The sequence below is a fragment of the Engraulis encrasicolus genome, unplaced genomic scaffold (assembly GCF_034702125.1).
Source record: "Engraulis encrasicolus isolate BLACKSEA-1 unplaced genomic scaffold, IST_EnEncr_1.0 scaffold_281_np1212, whole genome shotgun sequence".
In the NCBI taxonomy this organism is placed as follows: Eukaryota; Metazoa; Chordata; class Actinopteri; order Clupeiformes; family Engraulidae; genus Engraulis; species Engraulis encrasicolus.
Window position 1 is genome coordinate 5001 of NW_026945568.1, and position 21581 is coordinate 26581.

The 21581-nt window shown below is 41.3% G+C and overlaps 1 protein-coding gene across 1 annotated transcript in view; it reads right to left on the reverse strand.

Moving 5' to 3' along the window:
- LOC134443076 (pancreatic secretory granule membrane major glycoprotein GP2-like) overlaps positions 1–7656 on the reverse strand; it is a gene marked incomplete at its 3' end in the record, with an annotated part of 8962 nt that extends 1306 nt beyond the window's left edge. Inside the window, exons 1-4 of the mRNA XM_063193015.1 lie at positions 7591–7656; positions 6780–6892; positions 3880–3971; positions 2259–2388 (exon numbers count right to left, since the gene is read on the reverse strand). Coding sequence (XP_063049085.1) covers positions 2259–2388; positions 3880–3971; positions 6780–6892; positions 7591–7633 — 378 coding nt within the window. The remainder of the gene's footprint in view (positions 1–2258; positions 2389–3879; positions 3972–6779; positions 6893–7590) is intronic.
- Between the last annotated feature and the right edge of the window lie 13925 nt (positions 7657–21581).

Sequence of the window (21581 nt, forward strand, 5' to 3'; positions counted from 1 at the left end):
TTTTCTCATTAATGCCTAAAAATAGACATGTCACCCGCATAGGCTATCAACTGTAAATCTAACTACTGTCAGCGCGATCATGCACTGTTGTGAAATTCTGCTGTCTGTCTGATGGTTAACTCTGCAGAATGGATGCGCACAGCCGTCATTCTCCAATGCATAGAAGTTAAAAACTTAGTACATGCATGCGCGTGGCTTCTTAAATTAAATGCACATCATACCCGGCCAGCTAACTTCTTCTTTCGTCAGCTCCCTCCCACTATATCCCAAACCGGACACCGCAGATAGGCTAAGTGTTAAAGTGATACTGTCCCATTTTTGGAAATAAGCTCATATTACACCCCCCCCCCCCCCCCTTTAGTTAAATAATTGAGTTTTACCTTTCCCCTGTACCTCCTGCCGTTCTCTGAGTACAGCAGTGCAAATTTTACCTCCAGCTGGTCTCATCGGACTCAATGTTAACTGCTAGCACTGAGGTAAAATTTGCACTGCCATACTCAGAGAACGGTTGAAAGTAGCCTACAAGAGAAATGTAGAACTCAATTATTTAAAGGAACAGTTCAGTCAATTTCAACATGCTGTTGTATTGCTCACGCTACCCTTGACTTGTCAGTATCCGGTGACGCCGATTTTTTTGGCTCAGCCCTTTCCGAAATATGAGCAATTCTAATGGGGGCAGCGTTTGTTTACATTTTTAAAAACTGAAACATAGGCAAACTCCAAATATTTTCCCAAAAGGTACTGCTAGTTGTCTGCTGATGTTTTATCACCTTTTGGATGTTTTTGGGAATAAATAAAAATGTTTTTTTGAAATGTAAACAAAGAGCTGCCCCCATTACAATGACCAGGATCTCGGAAACGGCTAAAGAAGAAGAAAAAAAAACTCAGCCACTGACAAGTCCAGGGTAGTGTGAGCATTACAACTGCATGTTGAAATTGACAGAACTGTCCCTTTAACTCAAGGGGAGGTGTAATATGAGCTTATTTCCAAAAATGGGACAGTATCGCTTTAAGTTTATTCCCCGTCTGTTTATCAGTTAGCAATAGGAATGACGGTGAAATCTGCAAAACCAGAGATGAACTCAAGACAATAATCACTTAACTTGAAGATGACCTTGACCATTTCCGATGAAGGTAAAGAATACCAAAATAACACCATTTTTGATTAGGCTGCCTTGTACCAGTTGCATTAGCCTAAGATGTGTCAAGGTTCGTGGTGGTCAGTCATGTGTTATCCTCCGACACTGAGGACAATGGACTTTTAAGACGTATTTCGGATGAGGTGCGTACCTAAACTAAAACTTTAAATTTGCTGGTACACATATGAATAACGCACTAAAAAAGTTATGTGCACCCCTGTCTTGATGAGAAGTTACGTAAGTCATGCATTCATATACTTCATTCATCTATTTGCATAGTCCTAAAGTGTTACCACGAGGGGTTAGTTCATGCATCTATGAGTAGTTAATGAGTAGTTAATTCATGCATCTATATGAGTAGCTGCTTCAGGATACAGCTCTACCTGCACAGTATGCCAAGTGGCAAGTCGGGGGATGCACAAGCTGGTAGACAGTGTATCCTCCGGAACAGGCCTTCACCAGGTGGGAAGGAGGAGGGAAGTGACAATCATCATCATCATCATAATCATCATCATCATCATCGTCATCATCATCATCATTACATCATGTTCCATCATCATAATCACAACCATTGAAATCATCATCGTCGTCATCATCATTAACATCACATCATCATAATCATAACCATTGAAATAATAACAATCATCATCATCATCATTATTATCATTATAGTCATCCTCATCTTCATCAAAGTCATCATCATCGTCATCATCAGTATCATCACCCTCCTCCTCCCCACCACCACCACCATCATCATCATCATCATCATCATCATGAACTGGTACCTAGGGTGCATTCCAATATGCGACCTTGCATCCTCCGCTTGTGCTTGTGGCCTCACATTTTGCTGATGCCCTGCCTCCAGGTTGAAAGCAATAAAGTTTCCCCGCTGTCAGCGTAGCCACAACAATTTTTGGGGGACTATTCTTCATTCACCATCCAGTTTGCAAATGAGAAAATGGCTTTACAATTGAGCCTTTGCAAGATGTGATGAAATGTAATGCTGTTGTCAGTGATGTCATCATGACATATTACTTCTCGGTACGAGGCCACAAAGACAAGTGGAGGATGCAAGGTCACATATTGGAACGCACACCTAGTGTATCCTCTTGGCTTTACCTGAATGTAGTGGTTCCAGTGGCAGCACCCATTCGTCCAGTGGGCGCACACCTGCCTGCTCACTACACCCTCTGCTGGCGTGGGGTGTGCACCGTTCAGCCAAAGGGGCGCATGCGTGCCGCAGCGGTTTCTGTTGGTTAGTCAGCTAGTCAGTTAGTCAGTGTGGGTATTTACTTAACAGAGTGGCCAAAGTAAAATTAGAAGATAATAAGTGGCCTACCTGACCAGTAGCCTACCTGACAAGTGGCATAAGCAGGGTTCTAAATAGAAACCAGCAAACTGGCCAAATGCTGGTCAGATTTCAGTTTGGCTGGTAGAAAAAAACAACTTGCTAGCCTCTTTGACCCATTTGTTAGTGCGTATTTGCTTATCTACTTGCTTTTTTGGCTGGTGATGAATAAAGTTCATTTAGAGCCCTGGGCATAGCCTACCTGACAAGTGGCATAGCCTACCTGACCAGGGCATAGCCTACCTGACAAGGGCATAGCCTACCTGACAAGGGCATAGCCTACCTGACCAGTAGCATAGCCTACCTGACCAGTAGCATACAGCACCTGATAAGTGTCCTAGCCTGACCAGTAGCCAACCTGACAAGTGGTGTACCTGACCAGTAGCCTACCTGACAAGTGGTGTACCTGACCAGTAGCCTACCTGACAAGTGGCACAGCTGTTGCTTGATTTTCATATACTTCAGATCACGTACCGCGACTCTGGTCTGACCAGGACAATAACGATTAGTGTTTCCAAATGGCCTGGTTAACCCGCCTCCCTCGGCTTGCTACTGGTTGAGGGCAGTGCCGAAGTTGAAATCAAACATTTCTTAGTCCCAATTGAACGTCTCTGCTTAAACCATGTCACTGCCTTGAACACGCCTCTACATAAGACGGTTGGAAGTGCTCAGTTGATTGGTTCCAGACAAAGTGGGTGGAGTTTCCCTCTGTGGAGGGAACAGAATCCTCATAAACAAGCTCCTGGCCCTAGTGTGTGTAGGTGAGCCGAGGGTGTTGTGTCACTGCTAGGGCAGAGCCCGGGTAGCGCAGCTAATAGCCCGGTACGACTTTGTTGCTGTCGACCAACGTTGACGGAAGCATGTGAGCGAGAACTTGTTGTCACGATGTGGGTGTTATTAAATACAGCGCATTTGCAGTCGGCCACAAATATGAACGAGACGATGAGCTCGCACCGGTTTGCTCTACTAACACACCACGTGTGTCACAGGCAGTGAGGAGGAGCTGAAGTGGGGACCTGCGCAAACTTGTGTAGAGGTGTGAGACAAGACCCATATACACACGTGATAGTTTTACACCATGTGACATGTCACCTCGTCAACGCAACGTCGACGAAATTTCGAAGTTTGACAGGAAATCTAACCGTCATGCAGCATTTTCATCCAGGATGCATTGCTGTCTGTATGTGCATGTCTGCGTTGATGTCATGTCGAATGTACTTAATAATTGGCCTACCTGACCAGTAACCTACCTGACAAAGTGGCATAACTGGGCAGTCATGTGACCCAAGTGGCCTACCTGACAAGTGGTATAGCCTACCTGACAAGTGGTGTAGTTGCCTAGCCTACCTGACAAGTGGTGTAGTTGCCTAGCCTACCTAACAAGTGACCTACACGGGCACACAGGAGTTGGGCATCAGCACGCTGGCGTTCCCGTCCACCAGCAGGTACCATCCCTGCAGCGTGATGTGTTGGTCACAGCGCACCTGAGAAGGTAAAGACATTCTCAACACGACATCATGATCACAGTGCACTTGAGGAGGTAAATGAATACCCATCATGATGTCCTGGTCACAGCGCACCTCAGGAGGCAATTCATACTCAACACTATGTAGTACTATGAACACAAACCAGGATTTGCCCCTGCACTTTAGGCCTATATTGAAGGCCTAAACCTTTACAACAGACCCTACCTTCACTAGGTCCCCTGAAAATATAACTTGATTGTATTGCAAATGTAAAAAAATTCTTTAAAGGTGCACTGTGCAAGATGGTGGCCAGGGCTGTAGTGGAGGGTAAACGCACGTAAACGCCGTTTACGCACCTCTGGAATTTAGGAAATAGCGTTTACCCACCTCTAAATAGCGTTAACCCACCTCTAAATAGCGTTTACGCAGCTCTTAATGGCAATTTCGCACGTCAAAGTTCCCTGCGCCTTGTGATCTGCCGTTGGAATAATCCAAAATAAATTTGGTGTCATTTAAAAATTATTGTTGAACATAGGCCTACAAACGCTTTAGTAGGAATCATTTTCATCTGCTCTGTATTCAGGTATGTGACCTTCCAATCAGTGCCTTTCGGCTGCGGCGGCGACACCAATCAGGATCCAGGGTACACGTTGTGTAGTTGCCTGCCTGCATAGTTAATCATAGTAATCATCATGGATAGGGTGACCAGACGTCCTCTTTTTCCCTACTTTTGAGACCTAAAAAAATGTGCGGGGGGAATTTCAGAAATGTCCGGGATTTTGTTGGACTGCCTGAAATATAGACCTAATTCATCTGCATTATAATGTTCATTCCGTTCCATTTGACTCCACTGCAGGTTTCTCTCTACCGTTCGCAAATTAGTCACGCCCTTCTCATCAAATCTAGCCACTTCGCACCGTGTGTCCGAAAGAAGTAGGGGACAAACCCATGTTTACAAGCGAAAGCGCATCTGTCCGCCGGTTCTACGGACGGCAATGTCGATAGAAACGCAAATGCACGTTCGCGCGGTGGAGGAAAACAAAAAAATCCCGCGTGTGACGCCAGGTATGAAAGTAACCTAACACAGGAGTAAGCCTAGTAACACCACCAAATCCATCATTTAGGGAGGTACACGTTTTGTTACACCTTGTCACAAGATTCTTTCATGATCTGACATTTCCAAGTTATTTGCAAAAGCAAGTTCTCAGAGCTAGAAGGACTCATTCCTGAGTTAAGAAATTAAGCTTCTTCTTCATCAGCTTCTTCTTCTGTCTATTGCCTTTGCAGTTATTGATAACGCTGTATGGGTTAGCTTATTAGGCTAATGGTAGGTAAAACTCCAGTTCCTCTCTTAATGACTGCAGTGCCTATTGCTAATCTCTGAGCATGCCACTACAAGTAGCCTAGCTAAGTAGGCCTAATGGATGACAGTGGAGGGGTAAATTGTGAGCTGTCTTATAAACATATAAGCCTAAAATGTAGCCTAATAGCACTTCCTTATCAATTCAGTTGAAAACCACAAATGTTGTGTTTTTTATAATTAGTTTCCAATGTTAGCCTAATGCCATTCATCTTTGTGGGGAATGGCTGAGATGGGATACATGATGGTGAATCTATTTTTAAAAACCTAATGCAGAAATTGGAATACGCCTATGAAATTGAGCTGCATTGTTATGCTGTTGATCTACTCCAATAGGCTATAGGTGTTAGGCCTACAATCTAGGATTGTAACAAAGGCACACTCTGTATCATATGATCACACAAATTATGTGATAGGCCTAATAGGCCTAACTGAAGAGATTTTAAATGTCATTTATAGTAGACAAATGAATGTGCATGCCAAAAAGTTTTAGTGGCTTTTAAACAAATTACCATTTTGGATGCATTGATACCGATACTTTATAGGCCTACTATCATGCCTGGCCTCATACCCATTTTCATACCTGTAGATACACTGATGACACCCCCCCCCACCCCCCTAAAAAAAAAAAAACGCGCCGTGTCGCGTTGCGTTGCGTTGCGTTGCGTTGCGTCACGGTCTGTCTGATCAAAAAAATCATAGTTTACCCACCTCTAATTTGACCACTACAGCCCTGATGGTGGCCAGAGTAGTTATTGCTACCATGCTGCTCATTGAAACTGTGCCGTCTACTGTCAAATTTGATCTTGTCATGAATATTTACTAAATAATGAACTAATATTTCCTAGAATGACCAAAGTGGCGGACCATGGAGAAGATCCCCCTTTTCATGTATGAAAAGTGCAATTTTCCCATTGAAAATGTATACTTTTACGTTTACAAATTTGATGGTGTTGGTAAGTATTCATGAAAAAGGTAACATTTGTAAGTGGACAGCATGGAAATAAACTACTATAAATATTACACAATGCACCTTTAAAAACATGTCGTATTTCTGGTGAAACTGCATAACATTAAAATTGTGTTGGGGGCTGGATGAGACGGCCTTCAGGGCTGTAAATGACCCTTGAGACATAGGTCCCCCACCCCTGAGGTAGAGAGATACTCAACACGACGTTTCGGTCACAGCGCACCTGAGAAGGTAAAGAAATACTCAAATACTCAACCACATAAAAAAATTTGAAGACAAAATTACATTTTGAAAATACACTTACACATATTTTATTTCATAAAACACATCCACAAATGTGAAAAAACACAAAACACTTTTTCAAGTGCAGAGACAAATTTACCATTACATTTAGATTACACATTTACATCACTTGCAGGTAATTAATATCATGTTGTAATTACATCCGTAAGAGTACGTCTTTATTTCTACTGCACACATTTCTGCCTCTACGCACCTGAGACTGGTTTGTGTTGGATGTAGACCTCCAGGGGTCACTCAGCTCTGTGTAGTTCAGACACGGGTCATTCTGCTGGGCAAACACACACACCCAGCCAGGGACCTGGAGCACTACAGAGGGGTGGGAGGGCGGGTGAATACACACACGTGCATATACGCACATATACACATGTGCACGCACGCACATAGTATAGACAGGAGTCAGGACTACAACATATACACGCACACGCACACGCACACGCACTCTCTCTCTCTCTCCCACTCTCTCTCTCTCTCTCTCTCTCTCTCTCACTCTCTCTCTCCATATATATAAGAGTGTGCACGCCATACATACAGATGCACACACATGGACAAAACAGTTGTGAATCTACATTCATTAATAGTAGGAATCACACAAGTGAATAAAAATAGAATGTATGCAGTATCATTTTAATTAAATTTTCATATTATATTTTTTTTTAAAACATTTCAACAAATGTCAACAACTAAACACTCAAATTTCACAACTACCTCTCAAGTTAGCAGATAGAAACAATTTTAACCCCAGTTCACTTTCTGCAAATCAGCATGTACAATTCTCTAATGCACAAAAACACAAGTTAATGGCAATCAAAGTGTTTTCTGATATAAAACCAGTGCATACTTTTGATATGCCTTAAGAATGTTTTGTGCTTCGTTTTCCAAGAGTCAGAATGTTTTGCGATTTGTGTGAGCAGTTGTTGAGTTTTTACAGTTTTGAAAAAAGGCCTCCCTTAAAAGTCTTAAAAATATTTTTTATTTAAAGAAACCTGTATAAAACACATGCTTACTGTAGATCAGCAGAGGGAGAAATAATGGCATTAGGTTCACCATGGCTTTATTTTCCTCTCTGTCAGATTCGCCTAAGACATAAGAGGAAGACACCATTAAAGAGTTAAATGGCAATGGTTACAGGCATAGAGCAAGGGGGAAACACACACACTCTCAGCATGGCAATCTAGGCTGTTACTGTAAGTTGGAATGCATTTGCTCGTCAATAAAATCTATGGAAAAGGGTCCACCTCTAAAACCAACTTAATTCTGAAATATCAATTGACTAAACAAGGAAGTTTAGATATCTATGTTAACTCTTTTGCATAGAGCCTACAATATGTTATAACCTCACTGTCACCAAAATTGAAATGGTCTAAATCTGGTAGGCCTACTTATGGCCCTCAGTAATATCATTGCAGTGTCGTTATGATGTAGTTGAATCTTCTCAGCAGCTGAATGGCCCTGTCAACAGTCTGCACAAAGAGGCTACTGTGTAAAAATGTTTATATAAAGGTAATATGATCTATTGTGTTAACTTTCCATTCATATGAACTTGATTTTGTTTGCCACCGTTGCATGCAGTAACTGGTTGTAAATCAGACAATTAACTCAGAAATCCTCATAAAATATATGACAAATGTTTGCTCTTTAATGAATGCATTTGGCACTTGAATAATGTGCCAAATTAGGACTGGTTTAACCCATTTAAGCCCAAGGCACCTAATGCCCAAGACCTTTTTAGGAAAAGGTGCCCTCAACCTATAAAACCCTAAATATCCAAAGCACATAAAATATGAAATAAGTTCCATTTAAAACCTATAACCCTCATCATGCAATAGCATGTCTTCATGCAGATGTAACATAACCACAATTCTAATTTAAAAACTAAAATCTTATTATTGTCAGCATTCTGAATGCAGCGCCAGTGACAGCTGACTGGGTTAATGCATATAAAGCATGCAGCATCAATGGGTTAAGAATTTAAATTATGTGTACATACCTTTAATCCTTAACCTTAATGCTGAGCCTAACCCTAACCTAACCCTTATCCTTAATGTTAAGTCTAACCTATAAACCCTTACCTAACCTAAGGGTGGGCGATACATATCGTCTGCGAAGTTATCGTGAATGTTGTTTTGACGATGAGTAATTTTGCAATATCGAGATATTTTTATCAAGTCGCTAAACTCAACAAAGCGCTGTGACAGGACTCCTCCAGACAGCGACAACAGCCAAGCCTTTGAGCCAATAGTAATGTTGTTGTGAACTGGAGAATAAGTCTGTGAACCAATGAGCTGAGGGGGCGGGCTGCAGCGTTTTCAGCAGACGGAGAGAGAGAGGTCTCGTGTCACTCGTGCAGCTTTCTGCTGCTGGGCAGTGAAGGAGAGTTGCTGTTATCCAAATGGTGGATTTACATGAGGAATTCAACCATTAAACCAGCCATTGCATGATGCTGAGGGCGTTTTGGAACTATGTGCTTTAATCAGCAACTGTCTGTGATTATGGAAAGCCAAATAGTTAGGAAGAGAAATAGCTTTGTCTCTGGTCTGAGAAATCGCGTTAGCATGCTAGTTAGCGAACTAAGCTAAGCAATGTTGTTCTCTACAACTACATTGGCTGTTACTCACTACTCAAACACCCACCTGCATGTATAGATATCATAACTGCTTAGGTGGACAAGTAATGTTAAGTTAGACTCGCGCAGTGAGTTAAATTACAATGTGTGAAATCCAACACGTGCAATTTGCAGCTGCCATAGTTAGGTTCTGATTCCTATCTACAAATGCACTGTTTCCAGTCAAAAATGACTGTCCTTTAACAGAATCATTAGCAATACATCATAAACCTATTTTTTATTTACATGGATATGTTTTCATGACAAGTGATGAAGTATTACTTTACAGTCCAGCATATGCATATTATTAAATTCAAAAAGTGAAAGCTCTTCAGCACAGCATTATCGTCAAATTATCGTTATCGTGAAAATTCTAAAAATTATCGAGATAACTTTTTTGCCCATATCGCCCACCCCTTACCTAACCCTTGACCCTAATGTTAGAGACTGTCCAGTGTCAATCCATGCCTGCAGTTCACCTAGAGGGCGCTGTCGAGAGAGCGCAGCCCATTCATCTGAATGGAGTCTGCACTCACCCGTTGGCGCCCCAAGAGTGCAGTACCACCCGGAAAAGTAGTGAGCGGACACACTGGACAGTCTCTAATTGGTAAACTGGATCTGGCGTTGGCTATATCGGCGGTGGCACAGCCTGTAAGAATAGCATTGTTTCTAAAGTGTTTCTAGTGACTCTTCAGAATGAAGTTTTGAGCAACTTTGAGCGTTGTAAATGGGTGGAATGAAGAAATTTATAGCGATGGCTACTTCTATGCCCTGCTGAACCACAGTAATAGCATCCGCTAACTAGGGCTGGATTTCTCATTGCAAGGCACGAATGGAGTTGAGGTTAGCCCTCAGCATCATGCCTAAACACCATTTAACCCATTTTACACCGGATTTCCCCTTTAACTTCATCTCTAAGGAATACAACAGGATATGGACTCATAACTAGATTATGTTACGTACTCGAACAGCCCTAGATGCATCAACAAAACAGTCAAATGGGCACCAATACTGCCCTATAAAGGCAAAGTGCAGTAACTACATATTTTGAAAAGATTAGTTTACTTTAGACTGGTCTTCATTACACCTCCTTTATCTTGTGACAAAGCCGTATGGTCAAACTGTGTCCTGTTTAAGAGGTATCGCTGTGTTGAAGTTGCAGTAACTACAATATCTAACCTAAGTCCAAGGCTTTGAAGGCATTTTTTTCAGTTTCACTGTAGGCCTAGTTACTACCCTTAGCCTTTGTAGGGCAACAATAGGCCCATCCCCCACAGTCACAACCATCAGTCAGAAATATAGACTTGTACGCTAACTTTTGACCTCGTGCTAAAACAGCTTCCAAACGCTCATGTGTATATAAGACAGCTGTGATTTTGATATGTATATATCTACCTTAGACCAGTGTTGCCCAATCTGATTTGATTTGTACTTTACTCAGTGTTTCCCAACCTTTTTTGTGTTGATACCCCCTGGCCCTTTTTGTCATACCATGATTACCCCCTCACTTATGCTCTATACTGTATCTCTTTGCCTATCCCAGTGTGACTATGCTCCATATATTTGACATTATTAGCCTAAAATTTCCCTTGTAATCCCTGCAATATGCTCGCAAAGCCCTAGTGGTCCACATGCCCCTGGTTGGGAATCACTGTCGTTCATTATTTGCTGAAAACACTCAACTACATCATCACAACATTACTATGCCAATGAAGTTTTAAGTAACAAATGAAGACTTGGTCATTACCATTTTGGTGACAATACGATTATAACAGAGGCTTTGTGCTAAGGGGTTAGCTGGCCGGATGACCGTAATATGATGATCTGTATCTTAGACAACTGGAATAAAGGAGCATGTATCTTAGTCAATTGATCTGTATCTTAGTCAACTGGAATAGCATGATCTGTTCCTTAGAAGGCTGGAATATGTTGCTCTGTATCTTAGTCAATTGTAATATGTTTAACTGTGCCCTAGAAGGCTGGAATATGTTGATCTGTACCTTAGACTAGTGTTTCCCAACCAGGGGTACGTGTACCACTAGGGGTATGCGAGCACACCTCAGTTGGTACGTGGAAAAAAATTAATTTTGAATGTGGGTTAATTGAGTGGGGATAAAGACATAGATACATACTGTATCATTGGTTAGGGGGTACTCATGGTACAATAAAAAAGGCTTAGGGGGTACAGAAGACAAAAAAGGTTGGGAAACACTGCCTTAGACGGCTGTAAAACCTGCTCCGCACTTCATAGGGCTGTGAGATGTAGAGATTAGGGGCCTGTAAGGCAAGGCAGACAAAACAGTTTTATATATAATGTGCATTTCATACACCATCCAGCTCAACATGCTTTAAAATAAGGAAGTCTTTAAATCAAACGTTTAAGTAGAGACAAAACCATAAAAACTTCATCAAATGGCACGTTTTGCCTCAAACGTATAAATAAAATCCTCTTAGACTGCTATGAAGGATGAAGTTTCAGTCTTACATTCCAAAGTTACTTTAAATATAAAATATTCATAATAAGGAAAAGTTTATGTTGAACACACACACACAGACACAGACACAGACACAGACACACACACACACACACACACACACACACACACACACACACACACACACACACACACACACACACACACACCTTAGAGTCTACCGTACCCTGGGTCTGAGTCCGCTCAGAAATCAGTGCAGTAAATAGTCAAGACATTAGAGGAGAGTCTGTAATTGTTTCTTGAAGGTTGAGAGAGGTGATCCTATTCTTGCTGCTTCTAGAAGTGTGTTTCACCTTGCCTGTCTTCATGCGTGTGTGTGCGTGCCAAGTTTCGAATTTCACATTAGTAACCTCCTACTTGGTGGTATTTAGTAACCATGCGTGTGTGTGTGTGTGTGTGTGTGTGTGTGTGTGTGTGTGTGTGTGTGTGTGTGTGTGTGTGTGTGTGTGTGTGTGTGTGTGTGTGTGTGTGTGTGTGTGTGTGTGTGTGTGCATGCCAAATGCCTCCACAGATTTGCAATTAATGTTCAAAATGATATATTATGGAGATAGCACGCAAGTTATGACAAGAATGTCACAACGGTGAAGATTTACCCCTCCCACTTTCTGTTCTAAGTCAATTGTAATATGTTGATCTGAATCTTAGTCAATTGTAATATGTTGATCTGTATCTTAGTCAATTGTAATATGTTGATCTGTATCTTAGACAGCTGTAAAACATGCTCTACACTTCATAGGGCTGTGAGATATAGGGATTGGTAGAGGCCTTTGAGGCAAGGCCAGTTTTATTTATAATGAGGATTTCATACACCATACAGCTCAACGTGCTTTAAAATAAGGAAGTCTTTAAATCAAACGTCAAAGTAGAGAGAAATCTATATATAAAAAAATAATCAAATGGCACGTTTTGCCTCAAACATATAAATAAAATCCTCTGGGACTGCTATGAAGGAAGAAGTTTCAGTCTTGCATTCCAAAACTACTTTAACACACAGAGGTCTAATTGCCCTTCAGAGGGCAATTTGACATGTCTCCAAAAACAAATCTGTAACTCTGTGAGTTGTTGTCATTGAAACACATACGTTACACCATTAGAAACCTCAGACCTTCCAGATTTCAAATATATATATATTAAATAAATTATATAGCTGGCCCAATTTAAAGAAAGTGAAAAGAAATCTTCGCATATTCTGTACTCTCTGCCTGTAGCAGCCACACCTATAGCTATTCACATGTAAAGTACCGGTGCTTGAGTGGCTATTCAGAGGTGACAACACGCCCCTTTCAGCTAGGCAAAACACAGTGTCCTGCCACAGGACAAAGAGAGTGACAGTTGGGTGTGCTATCAGAGCACATGGAGATTGACAGGGGGGTGTGGGCCATTAGAGGTTTTTCACACCTATCTCATTAGTATTCAAATGAGACAGGCAGTGGCAGTGGCATAGTCTTTCTTTTTTGCATTTTGTATGAAAACAACAAAACATTTCTAAATGCCCTTTTTACTTTTATGCAGTCAACACATTTGTTTACAAGATTCAAACTTCAAAAGTCTTGGCTAGATATATTTATTGTGTGTTTTCTTGCACTTTTTGAAGACCTCTGAAACCTGTTTTTTTGTACAGTTGTGTTTATACTCAATTTAAATAAAACATGTTTGTATGACATCCAATTTTCTTTCAGATTATTTCTTGTCAGGCTTTTCAGAATACAACCATATATTCCACTTTTGCATAGATGCTTACTGTTAGTTGAAAATACTTGAAAATACTGAGGCCGTAGACCTCAGAGGGTTAATTGCATTGGAAATGTAATTTCTAAGATTCCTTTAGGCCTGCAAAATATGTCATAGAACACTTGAAATTAACTGGGGCAGCTCCCGACCTGGGCCTCGTTTCCGAAAGGGCCTTAAGTACTACTTAACGCTACGTGCTACTTAAGTTCACACGTAACACCATCGTAGAGCTCACGGAGCGTTTCCCAAAGCCAACTTAGCAAAGATCCATCGCAGGTTGACACGTAACTCTAAGAGAAATCCACGAGTGATCTGGAGTAGTCTTAACGCGCTAAGATTGATCGTAACGGCATGGCACAGTGGAGACACCCACAGGATATGAAGGGAAAAGAAGAAACTTGCGCATAAGATTGCTGTTTTAAGACGCGAGTGGCATGGCACAGTGGAGACACCCACAGGAGAAGAGGAAACTTGCGCTTCAAGTTGATGTTTTAAGACGGGAGTGTAAATATCATGGCACAGTTGACACTGTAACGAAAATAAGAAGGTAACATTAATTGTGTAAGTGTATAAAATAAAAGCAATGTGTTAAAATATTTTACCGGCAGTAAAATAGTTCAGCTGTGTTTGATAAATCAGGGCATTATTAAACTGTGATCAATCATAATTTGTGTGGGTGCTTCGTGAACAAGAACAAGGCATCCACACGCAAAATAAATAGGGGGCTTCGGCGACCAGAGACAAGAGTGGTGATGTCGGAAGGTCACTACCGAAACATTAAAAAAAAGAAAACGGTCAGCGAGTCGTTGCACCCTCTTTCATTTTCAAGTAGGCCTAGCCTACCCTAAGAAAGGGAAGGCGATGCACAAAAGACACGATAGTTGTAGGCTAAGGGTAAACTATGACATAAAAAGGCAGCGATGGGGATTCGTGTAGATGTTTTGTTTTAATAACAGCAGACTGCCGTGCAAAATGTTCCTCACAGTTAAAGCCTTGAGTGCGCGGTACTTTGCGCGCCGCTCCCCAAATGCGCATTCCAATTTGGAACTACTAGGCCTACTTGTCTTCTTAAATATTAAGCACGGTAGCCAACTACACGCGCTTTGCCTGGTTTAACGGCGTAGCTCGTGGTTTTGCATGATTTCATTGTGTGTGTGCATTTTATTTCATTTGCCAACAATAACTCCTGTCGATAGTTGCAAACTGCTACAAATGTAGTCCCACCCTTATAGAAAACAACTTTTGATACTGACACACGACTTACATTTTGTAAATGGTTTAGCAGCATAACGGCGCAGTTCACTCCGAGGACACTTCAGCACCACATATGTGGACAGCGATCCTTAAGAGCGACGCTACGAATGATCTTAGAGGCTGTGCACGCGCGTTCATGTACGAGTGTCTTTGGGAAACAGTCGTAGGAAATCTAAGAACATTCGTAGGATCACTGGTTAACGACACACGTAAGGCTAAGAACCATCGTTATCGGGAAACGAGGCCCTGATCACTGGCATTTACATATTAAAGGCTCTCCTAAGAAGGGCATGGGGGAGACACAAATGCTGTGGCTTGAGGTATGAGGCAATTTAAGGTGCAAAACTCATCCACAAATTCCTCTTTTCATGCAGTGAAAGGTAGACACCTTTAAAACAGTCCCCACCTTTTCTAGGTCCCCTGAATATAACTTAATTTCATTGGAAATGTAATTTCTAAGACTCCTTTAGACCTGCAAAATATGTCATAGGCCTATTTCATGTGAAGTTGCAAAACATTATAATGATATCAGGGGCCGGATAAAACGGCCTCAAGGGCCCTCGAGACATAGGTTCCCTACCCCTGGTTTAATGGTTAGTGATTCTGAAAAACACCACTAGGCAGCATGAACAAACATACACACAGACACACACACACACACACACATTTTAGTAAAAGGTCAAAAAATGCCCTAGGGCCCCCAACAATCCCGTTGCCTAGGGACCCCAAAATCCTAGAAACAGGCCTGCCGACCCCCCACTCCCTCCCACCCACCTGACCTCACCCCACCCCACCCCACTTGAAATTGATTGGGGCAGCTCCCGACCTGATCACTGGCATTTACATATTAAAGGCTCTCCTAAGAAGGGGATGGGAGGAGGGCATGGGGGAGCCGCAAATGCTGTGGCTTGAGGTATGAGGCAATTTAAGGTGCAAAACTCATCCACAAATTCCTCTTTTCATGCAGTGTCAGGCTGCCAATTACCTGCTTGTGTTTGAGGCTAGTTCATGTTTGAACTTAAATAATTATAAATATAAAGAAATAAAATATAAATAATATATTTTTTAAATTATTTAAGTTCAAACATGAACTCCTCTACAATTAAGCGGTTTTACCTAAGAAGAGTGCCTTGGCGTCCTGCCTTTTTTGATGTTTTCTACGTCTTGGCCAAAGAGCACCTTCAAACCAACACCAGTTTTACCACTTGAACGCCGCATAGTTGGGATTAAGGGCCAAAACATACCAAGGCGGAACGGAACGGTCCCGGGACGAACGCGGTCTTTCTGCTTAGTTTTGGCCGGCGTGTTTTTCTCTGCCTTTCACACTGACAGCGTCGGCGTGCGCGGCCAGTCCTATTCAAAACCCTCCCCACAGCCAAAGCTAGCATGCTACTTTGCCATTCATTTGAATGAGACACCGCCGGTCGCCGGCGTGAAAACACGCTCGAGATCTATTTTCCAAATGTAGCGCGGCGCGGAGCCGGCTCCCGCGCCGCTGACGCTCGACTACGGCCGGTTGGTGTGTAAGGACAGATATGTTTCAATGTATTTTCCCCAACGCCGGTAAAAAACACAGCCGTTCCGCGACGCTTTACCGCCCTGGTGTGTAAGACCCCTAACATATGTCAGCAAAAGAACAGAAAGTAGGAGGGGTAAATTCTTCACACACCGTTGTGACATTCTTGTCATCACTGCAGGCATTTAGACCCATTGAACAATTTTTGAACAAAGTTTCAATGATTGCCTGCTGGTTTACTAGCCTATAAGAATCCAAATGCGTTTGAATTCAAATTAATCACGTTAATTTTTGTAACGCGTTAATTCGCGGTGTAATGAATGACTCTAATTACATTTGCAGCCCGAGTTGGATGCATGTTGATGCATCTGAAGAGTGTGTTTGACCTTGCCTCCTGATTTTATCACCGAAAACATTTTGGAACGACTCCCGAAAAACCCCATGAATGCTTACTTAAAGATTGTAGCGGTTGTAAACCAGCCAGGCTAGATAAGATATAATGAGCACTTCATGCACTATAACAGGCATCTTTACATGGGGGTCACCTTTGCAGGGGATTGCCATTACGTTGGATAATTTCTCTTGACTGTTTCAAATGAGGTGATGTTTACTGACATACTTGGCTTACTGACATGCCGTTCATAGCATGAGGACTAGGCATCATAAATATTCGTGACACGTCCTTCATTCTTGCGCCTCTTCCTTTGAGTGTTTTTGGCCTTGTCAACATGCCACACACACACGCACACACACATGCACACACACACACACACACACACACATGCACACGCACGCACACACACACACACACACACACACACACACACACACACACACACACACACACACACACACACACACACACACACACACACACGAGCATGCACGCACACACGCACACACCTGCATAGACTTCCTTTTAAAGTTCACTTTAAGTAAAAATTACAGTTCATGTACTCAAAACTTATTAGGTAATCAGTTACCTCAAAACATTTGAGTTGAGTACATAGTTCGTTTACTCACATTTTTAAAGCTAACTTTACTTAAAGAATGCAGTTCATGTACTCACAGTTTTAAAGCTAACTTTACTTAAAGAATACAGTTCATGTACTCAGACTTTTAAGGTTAACATTACTTAAAGAATACAGTTCATGTACTCACAATTTTAAAGTAAAGTTTAATTAAAAGATACAGTTGATGTACTCAAAACTTATTAGGTAATCAGTTACCTCAAAACTTTTGAGTTCTACTAACTTATCAGGTTTTACAGTGAGTGTTGCTGCACAGTAAAAAAAAATCTGGGTGCTAAGAGTGCATTGTAAACTTATGTAACTCCAGACAGAGTCCAACAGTGTGTATTTATCAAATCTAAGGAGCTGTTTCCACGTAGCAGGATATTTTTATATGCTGATATTTTTTTCTCCTGGTTACATTTTTTTGGCCTTCCGTTTCCACGTAGCAGATATTTAAAATCCAGATACTGTATAAAAAAGCAGGCTTTTAAAATATCCTATTTAGGGGTCTGAAATGCATTTGTAACAATGGAGTATTTATTTTTATTTTTATTTATTGTTGCGGTTACATCCACACAGCCCATATGAAAAAGTCTTATTAAAAACGCATATGGATTATATCTGTTCCATAAGAATATTATAAGGGTCATACAAGGCACAAACCCACATATACAAATCTAACTATTTTTTTTAATTCATTTTCAGTCATATATGTCATACACAATTTATGTTACTAAGGGCTTATATATTTCTTATAAGTAAAAAGATTGGAAAATAGTGCTGTTTTTGGATGAATGCCAATCAGATGTGTGCTGTATTTGTGCCATGTTGTTGTATGTGTTACAGTATGTGTATGCCATATTTAAAAGTGCACCATGCAATATTTTGTTGCAGCTTATTTCCAGCCCACACAGCAGAGGACTCCGATGCGGATCCGCGTTCAAGTCACCACATCCGTGTCACTGTCACATTCGTTTGGGTTCCCCTTGGCGGATCAGGGTCGCCACCGTGCGCCGCCCCAAATTCTACTGTCAAAACGCGAACCCACTACAAGTCAGTGCGCGGACCATAACCGGATCCATATCTGATTCACAAACGCGGACACGCCGTAAAATCTAACGGACTTTGGTAGTTTTTGTTGGGGCAGACACGACCGAACAGCGCTCTCCAGTAAGTATTGATTTATTTATATTAGGTGATTCACAAAAGTACAAAAAGTATATCTGAAGCTTCTATACTATCAATACTTTGATATTTAGTAGGATTTTGTTTTATGACTTTAAAAAGTGTATGTTTTTTCATGTTGTTTTCAAAACGAGACAGGTAATTCATTCATTCAAAGACATTGGGAACTACATTGGCTATTGTAGTATTTTCTAAATAGGCCTACTGCTAAAATATAATGCCATCCGATACATGGAGGATGCACAGTTAAATAAAGATGATCTAGGTTGTGCCCATTTTAACAGCTCGTTTATGTTAGCTTGCTAGCCAGCTACTAGCAAACCGCTTGGCTGAAGCAAACTTGTGTAGCTCTAAAGTTAAACGGTCACAAGTGTTCAAATACTCTGGTGAAACTGTTATATTGGTCTGAATGTTGCTCGTGGTATACTTTTACAACGTTTGGTGATGGTCACAACAGGTTGGCACCAACAGTGTTTTTAACTGTACAAATCCACAAGCGGTGGCATCATGTTCACCTCACATTAACGAATTCCAGGCTAATTATTTATTAGCAATTAATGGATGAACTGCGCCCTCGTCCCATATGCTGTCCATCATTGGTGAATGAATGAAGTAGTACCTGGAGGCTGTTCCAATCTTTGTACTGTCCGCCCTTTCCGCACTGTGTTTGGGTACGCATTTCTAATTGCGGCGGTGAAGTGTACTGTAAACTACCCGGATAACGCCCTCAAACCGGCCATTTTTTGAAGTGTGGAGTTATGTACACTTTTCGCACTCAACGGCCGCCATGTTTGTTACGTAGTTTCCTCTCTGGTTGAGTGTCAGATTGGTCAAACTGCCGAATCTCTGTGATGACAGCATAGCTTTGATTCCAAAGACAATAGCCATGTGTATAAGAGAAAGGGGTAACTTTTAAAACTTGTCAACACAAGGAACAGTGTCTTCCGTGATGAATTGTATATTGACGGTTGGTAAACTCTGATGACACGCGACAACCGTCATTTCCGTGAAGTGTATCAGACAGAACGTGAATTGGACCTGCACTTCACCCTCAAATTAAGCCGTTAAAGTTGAGGGTGGAAAGTGCACTGTATCACAGTACACAGTGCAGAGTGTGGAGAATGGAACACGCTCCTGGGCTCATAGTTTAATTTAGGTGTCCGTGGTTGGGCTACAAATAACTGAATTTGTTCTTAATCTTGTGCAACTGTAACGGTGCAGAAAGTAATCACTTGTTAAATCCTGCTGAAATTGGTTTTGTGTGTTCTATTACTGTATTTGTTAGTTTGTTCAATGGTTACACACGTCTATGTCAGTATAGTCCTGATGTGTGGCTCGGGGTCGGTCCGCTTTGTAGCCTTGTGTCCCTCCTGGCGTTCCGTCTTGTCTTGTGTTTGCCCTCAACTCTTCCCTGTCTACCTTATGTATGTTGCTCCCATATCATATTGAAATCCATCTATAATATATCTTCATCTTAGTAATCCATCAATGTTCTACAGAGTCTTAATCTTCTATTTTAATAACTCCCCTAGTCATCCCTTGATGTATTGTCGTGTAAATATTGTTTTGTCACGTTGTCTTGTCACGTAGTTGATAGCCACGGGTCTAGGATAAGCCTGTGGCTATGCTGCTGTTCGTTGGTCAGAGTTTTAGTTTCTTGTTTTGTCCTTTTACTTTGCCAGGAGCGGACAGAGGCGCGTTACCCCCCGACTGATGTGTATGTGTATTTCGTTTATCTGTACCAGGTGTGTAATCATTTGTATTGTGTTCTCTCATTCATTCCTTGTGTGACAATTTTGATGCTAGTCAGCCCGCTAGCATGAATAGCTAATCGCTCCGCCTAGCTCGGAATGTTATCGCGGCTATGCCTTATGTATTATTCTACTGTTATAATATACTGTGTTACCTTTATTAATGTGAATCACTTATGTAGCCCCTGTCTATCTTATGTCCAGGAAGAGGAGCGGACAGAGGCGCATTACCCCCCGACTGATGTGTTTGTGTATTTCGTTTATCTGTAACAGTAAATAATACAGTAACGCATGCAGCTCCTGTGCGGACATCCCTTCATTCTGTCAACTGTCAACTACACAATGCAGACGAACCCGTAACACAACAGTAAGCAGGTGGAATTACCTCTGGGTCGGACAGGGCTAGCCAGCTACCCACCCTGCTACGGTGATGCCTGTCTGCTGCCTTCAGTCCCGGCTTTTACGGACCAAGAGTAAGTAGGACATTGTACATCTTATAATATTCAACATCATTACTGTCACGGGATAGAGATGTGAAAGAGAGCGTTGTCCATTCCATGTCGTGATGCAATGTCTGACTGTCATCCTACGAAATTTACATGAAAGCTCTAAGTTTAGCTCTACACCTGTTGCCTTTTCAGATCGGAGCGCTGGTGTGATGTTTCCCCGTCGACTGATGAGGGAAGGAAGGCAGCCACGGCACGCGATTGTTCAACATGACAGTCAAGAAAGATAAATAAAAAACCATGATGAGTGAAGTTCTTCGTCAGGTTGTTTTTTTCTGGGAGCTTATTTAGACTGTCTAGGCCTGTGTTATATACGAATATTACATTTAAAGTCTCATGCTTCATATGAGAAATGTGCAGAATTCATATAAATATTGGTGTCAGAAACTGTTTAAGAAATGTACGAATTAAATAAGGTTTGCATATAATTAAATGTATAAACTTTATAAAATGTATATACGAATATTACATTTCAAGTTGTAAACTTCATATAGAAAGTCTGTAAAATCCAACTACGGAACATGTTATGTCATACATAAATTGAATAAGACTTCAATATGATTTTAACATAAAACGTGCATTATTTCTATAGGAATATAGTAGTTTTCTCCTATGTTTTAAGTCAATATAATATAGCATAGTATTATGCATTTTGGACATGTCAAACTCTTATAAGAATACTGCATGCATCCATGTGGCATGCGTATAAGTTCTATATAGTATTTCTTTTCGAAAAGCGGCCATAATCGACTATGATGATAGACATATATTAGAAAACGCATAAGTGACACTTGCAAATCTGGCACATTTTTTCTATACGATTTCATGTAAGGAACATGCATGTTTGCTGTAGGCTATATGAATCATATAATTATTTTTCATATGGGAGGAGAAAACAATACCCTGTTAAAAAAATATCCTGCTACGTGGAAACAACACCTA